Source organism: Aspergillus pseudotamarii (assembly GCF_009193445.1).
Source record: "Aspergillus pseudotamarii strain CBS 117625 unplaced genomic scaffold BDV38scaffold_38, whole genome shotgun sequence".
Taxonomy (NCBI): Eukaryota; Fungi; Ascomycota; class Eurotiomycetes; order Eurotiales; family Aspergillaceae; genus Aspergillus; species Aspergillus pseudotamarii.
The window spans coordinates 201,617-208,326 of NW_022475052.1; the positions used below are offsets into that span (position 1 = coordinate 201,617).

General features: G+C 47.7%; 3 protein-coding genes across 3 annotated transcripts; 1 reads left to right on the forward strand and 2 right to left on the reverse strand.

Annotated features, from left to right (window-relative positions):
• Window positions 1–323: 323 nt before the first annotated feature.
• BDV38DRAFT_250804 (O-methyltransferase) lies at window positions 324–1,508 on the forward strand. The gene is made up of 3 exons (XM_032054993.1): window positions 324–967; window positions 1,038–1,298; window positions 1,354–1,508. Exons 1-2 carry the CDS (start codon window positions 448–450, stop codon window positions 1,247–1,249), a joined length of 732 nt encoding a protein of 243 aa, XP_031912027.1. The 5' UTR covers window positions 324–447; the 3' UTR covers window positions 1,250–1,298; window positions 1,354–1,508.
• Window positions 1,509–1,812: 304 nt separating this feature from the next.
• On the reverse strand, window positions 1,813–3,225 carry BDV38DRAFT_294208 (uncharacterized protein; the record flags this gene model as incomplete). The annotated part of the gene is made up of 2 exons (XM_032062449.1): window positions 1,813–3,153; window positions 3,205–3,225. The coding sequence occupies 2 exons, from the start codon at window positions 3,223–3,225 to the stop codon at window positions 1,834–1,836; spliced, it is 1,341 nt and encodes a 446-aa protein (XP_031912028.1). The 3' UTR covers window positions 1,813–1,833.
• A 1,300-nt stretch (window positions 3,226–4,525) lies between these two features.
• BDV38DRAFT_272442 (fungal specific transcription factor domain-containing protein) lies at window positions 4,526–6,360 on the reverse strand (the record flags this gene model as incomplete). Its single annotated transcript, XM_032057489.1, has 2 exons — window positions 4,526–5,627; window positions 5,687–6,360. 2 exons carry the CDS (start codon window positions 6,358–6,360, stop codon window positions 4,526–4,528), a joined length of 1,776 nt encoding a protein of 591 aa, XP_031912029.1.
• Window positions 6,361–6,710: the final 350 nt, after the last annotated feature.

Consider the following 6,710-nt stretch of genomic DNA (forward strand, 5'->3'; position numbering starts at 1 on the left):
TACCCACGCGCTCTGGAATCATGACATACCCGATGATACTGTTGAAGACATATGGGCTGCTGTTTTCGCGTGCAGACGAGACCAAAACTGCCGCTAGAGCCTTATGGTCGTCAACACGATCAATGATGTAGGGCCAAGCTTTGAAGCTCCGAAAGGCCGAGCCACGATATTTGCGTGGGACCCAGGATTGAGCTAACAGTATGCAGTTTAGCTCCAAGTCTCCAAAAAGCCAAGACCATGGATCGCAGAACAGGCGGGCACATAAAACGTCCGCGAAGGCAGGCAGCCCTTGCGACTGTACCTACTCAGTATAGTATAGTGAGCTTAGCAACAACTTGAGTCATAGTGTTAGTGTCAGTACCTGTCAGAAAACATAAATAGCGCTGCTTTCGGCCAACTTCCCACCAACTTCCCATTCTTATCAACGTCAACGTTTTCTACTTCAACATGTCCTCCCCATCACCTGTGGATGCACCATCCCATGTACTACAGTTCCTATCAAGACTCCATAGGGTGTCGCTGGAGCAGGAGGCTGCCATTGATAAAACTGGCAAGGTCTTCTCGGCCAAGGTCATAGGCGACTTCGAGGACAAGCTCCCCGAGAAGGATGCGACGGCCGAGTTCGATAAGCTCATGCTCGATAAATTCATCGCCCTTGATGAGGACAAGTGTCAGTTTGTATATCAGTTAATTAACGCGATGAGAGCCACCAACGTCGTGGAGGCGGGAACCAGTTTCGGTGTCAGTACTATTTATCTGGCCCTCGCGGTCGCTAAGACGAAGGCTGCGACAGGAAAGCCTGGTGTGGTCATCGCGACTGAAAAGGAGCCGGAGAAAGCAAAGATGGCAAGGGACTATTGGAAGCAGTGTGGTGCCGCGGTGGAAAATGTGATTGATCTTCGCGAGGGAGACCTCCTCGAAACGCTGAAGGAGAACCTGCCAGAAGTCGACTTACTCTTACTGGACAGTAAGTATACCCATCTCCACATAGTCCTATGCTTAACATCGCCGGGAAATAACTGATCGTCTTCGACCAGTCTGGTCCAAACTCGCCCTCCCAACACTCAAAACAGTCCAGCCACGCTTTCGACACGGTGCTGTGGTCCTTACCGACAACACTATCTCGGGTGCTCAGGGATATGCGGACTTGTTGGCTTACCTCAGAGAACCAAGTAATGGCTTCCGCAACATGACTTTGCCATTCACAAATGGCTTTGAGATGAGTGTTTACCTACCAGAGAGCAAATAAGCTACCACCACTTAATGCATGCTTCTCTGTCTTTTAGACATTAGCAATGGTGCCTTTTACCCTTGATTACCAACAAATGTATATACTTATGCCACAAACGTTAGATACTTGATGTCCTGTCTTTGGACATATACCACGGTAGGGCTTCCTATAGTCACGCGGGTTCCGCCCTGACAGCTATTGAGGAGTCTGGACGAATACCACTCAAGTCCCATGCTATAACGGACCTTTTTTAGCCAATATCCCTTATACAAACGTGTTCAGACAATCCAAAGTCCAATATAAAACTTCCTCCCGATTCAAATACCACCGTTTGTTGTAGAAGACATCACGTGACGTTCCTTCACAGCGTCTGTCCTGTATGTATTGTGCAAATAGTCCCAGCGGATTTCCAATGTACCCTCAAGAATAAATACATATAGTAGTTCAATATAGCAAGTATTGTCTAACGTAGTTATCTCTAAAAAATATACCCGGCGGACGCGAAGCATTTCTGTTGTTTGTTATGTCGACGTGAATATATGGTATTAAGGAAGTGAATTATGTACAGGGCGAAAACTACTCGTCTATCTAATTACATATTATTAAATTCCCATCATATCCAGCACACTGGAGGTATAATTCCACAGTGGCGTCGAGTAATCTGTACAGAAAGTATACCCGGTATAATACGTGCTCTGCTGCCCCTGCAAAGCATATAGCTTTTTATAGAACCCATCTCTCACATCATCGACAGACACCATTAAGGTTTCAGGTGAATGTGATGCAAATGCTGCAATTTCAGGCTCTTTAGTGTCAAAGGTGCCAGCCTCTCCCATGCGTTGCAGGTCAGACTTGATCAGCTGTTTCGCATCCTCAGCGGTGAAATCTGCTTCGGCCACAATCTTAACCATGTAGTATCCTGGGAGACCGGAGTTCTCCAACGCCCAGATGAATGGAGGCAGAGGGAGGCTGCCGGGTTGGTTATCGGGGTTGGTGTTGGCGACGTTGATACCAGGGGGGATACCGGTGTTGGTGATGGCAGCGGCGTAATAGTTCTTGTGGGTCCATTTGGAAAACAGTGACGATTCATCAGTACGAAGATCAAACCCCTGCAGGCTGGAGAGAGTAGGCGGAAATGTGACTAGGAGTTTCTTTGCTCTGATGAGTTTCCGGCGCCCATCAGCACTTTCGACAACTAACTCGACACCGGTGGAGTTACGTGTGGCCTGCGAGACGGTTGTTTCGTAGAAGATATTTTGCTCGTCGATATAGTTGGCGGCCTTGTCGAATAGCACGTCCGTGCCGTTCTTGGGTCGAATGTACCCGCCTTGCAGTAGCGCATCGATTTGAGGGATACCGAAGTTCTGAATTACGTAGAGCAATGGGGTTTCGAGGAGGTTTCCCACATTCTCTGCAAATGTGAAGATCACTTCCAAGGCACCTTGTATAGCGTGGCTCTCGACGAATTCCCGGAATGGGCGGAGAAGGACTTCGGGGACCTCGTCAGGAAGGTAATAGGCACCGGTGGCGAGATAGTTGAATTGCTCGATGGAGGCACGGTATAAAGCGGCTCCAGCGACGGTTCCTAGAATACCAGCTCCGGGAAGGACCCGTTTGCCCGTGTTAAAGTTGATATGTTCCGTGATGATTGAGCCAGGAAGGAGAGGTTCGTAGTCGACATCCAGCTGGGCAAAATAGTCCTTGGTAAGCTCATTGTTGAAAAATCCCTCTATCCCATAATTAACGTATTTCCCATTCGGCAGATACAGCGTTTCAGCGTGACCCCCTAAGCGAGCCTTTTGCTCGACCAGCGCCACGCTGTGTCCTCGTTCCCTCAATTGGACAGCAGCGTATGTGCCCGTGGAACCACCTCCAAGGATGGCGACATCCCGGGTGATGATATCCTCCGCTTGGAACTCAGACTCAGCGGTGGGAATCCCAGCAATGGGAGTTACCAGGCCAAACACACTGACTAACCAAAGTCGCAAACGCATGGTGTAAAATGTTTCTCCGCTAGACTTCCATCTTGTTGATGGGACGGCGCCATGCTGTTTTTATTTTCACCCCTGACGAACCTAACATTCCGTGCGTCATGGTCTCACTCCACATCGCGAGCATGAACTTGGTATTTGAGTTCGATAGTCGAGAGATCTTCTATTTGGTTAAACCTAGAGGGGTAGTGATCAGCAGTGCTGTCCAAGACGAAGCTATCCTGCGATTCCTCTCACGAATCGTGTCTTCCGATAGATCCGAAATTACCCTTAAGTGGGTCAGTCCGATCGGTTCCTGCATACGATGTGCCACGTACCAAAAATAAATCGAAATGCACTGGTACGCTTGGCATTTTGTTTGGTAAGGGTTTGACTACACCGTATACAAAATGCTATACTGAGTACGTTGACCATTCTATTGGTCTCATTATTACACTTCAACTGGTTGGAATGAAGGGCTAATTCAACAGTGGCAGAGACCCACAGTCCAGTTCAACACAACCACCGCACCGGATCCATATCGGCTCTTGCCTGCCCCACTGAACTCAGCCGAACATGTTTTCTTTCCACCTATTACTAGTGAAAGATGGTGTGATTGGTCCAAGGAAGCATGATCATAACATATGGTCTACCCCTTGACCCCAGCTTCAGTACCAAGTCTGAAACTGAACCGCATATGCTGAATGCACGTCGTTTGAAGTTCAGATGAGCTTAAAGTCAAATAATTTATTTCGGATATTGTGGCCTGCGGCATCGATGGGTTGTTGATCAGTAGGTATGCTTAGACAACACCTGTTCCTTTATCCTGGAAGAAACTTAACATTTTTTCCTTGTCCTTGGGGCAGCAAACGGATAATCGTCCTCCCCTTGACTTTATCGACATATACACTGGTATGAAGCTCTTGGTTGGTAGGGCTAAGAACTATGCATCTTTAAAAAAGCAAGGGTCTGGTTTAGAGGAAGTTGATATCCCTATCCCCTCGCCAGGTGGAAGTAGTCAAAACTGGCATAACAAGATTACCAAAAGTCTTAATACTATAATACTATTGATTCTATTGGTAGTCACCGAAATGAGACAAAGGGAAGATCACCAGTGGTATAGCGCCTAGAGGAAAATGTATACTTCTCATATCGGATACTACATCTACTAGCAGCCCAACCATGATCAATCACTAGTAGCATAAAATAGAGCTAGACTCCCGCTACCCTCCTTGAAGTTCTATCAAGCAAGCCTCATGTGACATTCTATGCAGAATTGCTTGTATTGTCTTCACTAGGGCGTTCGCTTCCTATCACGGTAGCATCAAGACCACTTCCAGTCAAATGCATCTTCCCATATGAACCCTGGAGGACTAGGAAAGCTATTCAGCAATTCTGCCCATAACTCGGTAATATCTTGGCCCGCAGGAGTGCTGGCCCGATGTTCAGGAGCACACGCAAAGTTATCCGCCGACGTAAAAGGCATATGGGCATGTTCCAATGGGTCATCTGCTCGCGCAGTGGACGCTGTTTGCCTTCCTGGGATCTCGGTCTCTTCAGATGAGAGGGGTTGTGTCGGAAGCCCGACACTATCAAGTGGCGTTGAAAGCAACGTGGGACAAGAATGGTTACCATTCGCATTCACAGATGGACATGGCTTCTGAATGATACCTATTAATTGGTCGAGGGCTCGGATCATGCTGTTTGTAGACTTTTCTAAGGATGTCTGCTTTCCTCTCAGCATTTCACACGCGCGAATCAAACTCTTCTTTCTGTCCTGCGCACGAGGCTCATCGCTATCCCGCATAATATCGATGGTTAAGAGAAGCAGGGCACCAAAAGAGTGCTGGTCTATACTGTGTGAATGGAAATAAAGGCAAAGATCTTCCGGCTCGACTCTACGACGAATATTTAATAACTTCTCGGCGCAGCGTATTCCAAGATTGACCAGATCGGAACACGATGGATGGTTCTCTCGGCGAATAAGAAGTGGCCTTAGCAGACGGCCAACTCGTGAGTATAGCCCAAACAATAGCACATGCCTTTGCCGGAGAATATAGGGGCGGCGGGCAGCCAATACCGTTGCTTCATCTGTGTTTTCTTCACCCATCTGGAAGAACCATGGCAGGCTTGCTTCGAATGAGTTAAAACGGGCGACAATCCGGCGGATTTGTTCGTGATCTGGTATATCTGTTCGTTGGTAGACGTTTTGCATAGAATCTATCATATTTCGACATAGCTCAGCGAGCTTAATACGTTGGATGAAAAATGACATTGATGTTGGCTGGTCCTCGGGTAGAGAAGTGGGGGATGGTTCCCCTGCACGAATATCGGTATCGTCTATGTTGAGGGGATATTTGACCGCCATGAGCTTTGGGTTGATGCTATATAGTCCCTCCTGGCTTCCTGGGACACTGGCAACAAGCCTCGAGGCGCATAATTAGTATTAACCAACGTGCAATTGAGATGAAGGGATCGAACACACCAGTCAGTAGACGCGAGGTGCCACCAGAGACGGCGCTTGAGTTCAGTTCCAATAACATCATCATTTTCTGCTGGAGGGTGCGCGTCAAGGCGATGGATCTTCAATTGAATCGCCTTCGTATGTGCGATACTTCTTAGGGCATGAAACATGGATGATTGGCCTTCCGTGTCCCATATTAAATATGTCATGATCGATATTGTCTGCAGAGATACTAGTGAGGACGAGCGCACCACATCTGGCTGCAATACTTCAAATATAACTGCCTCCTTCCATGCATTGTGCCACTGCGATGCATTCTTCAGTTGGTCAGAGATTGAGTGAGGGTGAGAGTGTGAATGGCAGACATAAAATGTACTGGATGCGAAGATGGATAGGAAGAAGGCAATCGTTTCATCTAGCCCCATGTTTGATCCCATTAGTTCATTATATATAGCCTCCAGAAGGGCACGCGTGGATGGAACATGAATCTCGCGGTGCAGACAGTCTGATGTCTGAACGTAATGTTCGAAGAGCAGTCGAGCAAGATGAATATCAGGCAGAAGACTTCTCAAATTTCTCCACTTGATATTATTCCCTGTATCAATAGCTGGCAAGTCATGACCCTGGAGTGCTTCGGGTGCTGCCTCTTTAAAAGCCTTGTTGTCATTCAAAGGGATAAATTTGGAATCACTCATAGATATCCCCCGTGCTGGTTGGTGTCGTCGAAAGCTCGGCTCGGTGGCAGAATGTGGATCGGAAGCAATGGCCTCAATATTGTCCCATGTCTTGAGACCATCTGCTCCATGGTAGCTTTCTGTTAGATCACAAGATGGGGGATTAGATTGGGGCGTTCTGTGGAACTGCTGTCCTGGCCCAGGGGTGGAAAGGAGAACGCTTTCTACTCTCTTCAGACGATCGTTGATTTCCCGAACAGTTCTTGGACGCGCGTCTTAGTAATGACTTACTATAGCGTTAGGGTCTCGCACCGTTCCAGGGATACAAGCTTGTCATCTAGGAGAGGACTATCGTGTTGCTTCTGAGTTGG

Excerpts from the sequence above, each read along its gene's own strand:
- BDV38DRAFT_250804 (XM_032054993.1), top strand. The coding sequence starts at position 448 with ATGTCCTCCCCATCACCTGTGGATGCACCATCCCATGTACTACAGTTC. Across the intron at positions 968-1,037 it reads CGACTTACTCTTACTGGACA|TCTGGTCCAAACTCGCCCTC; the intron begins GTAAGTATACCC and ends GTCTTCGACCAG.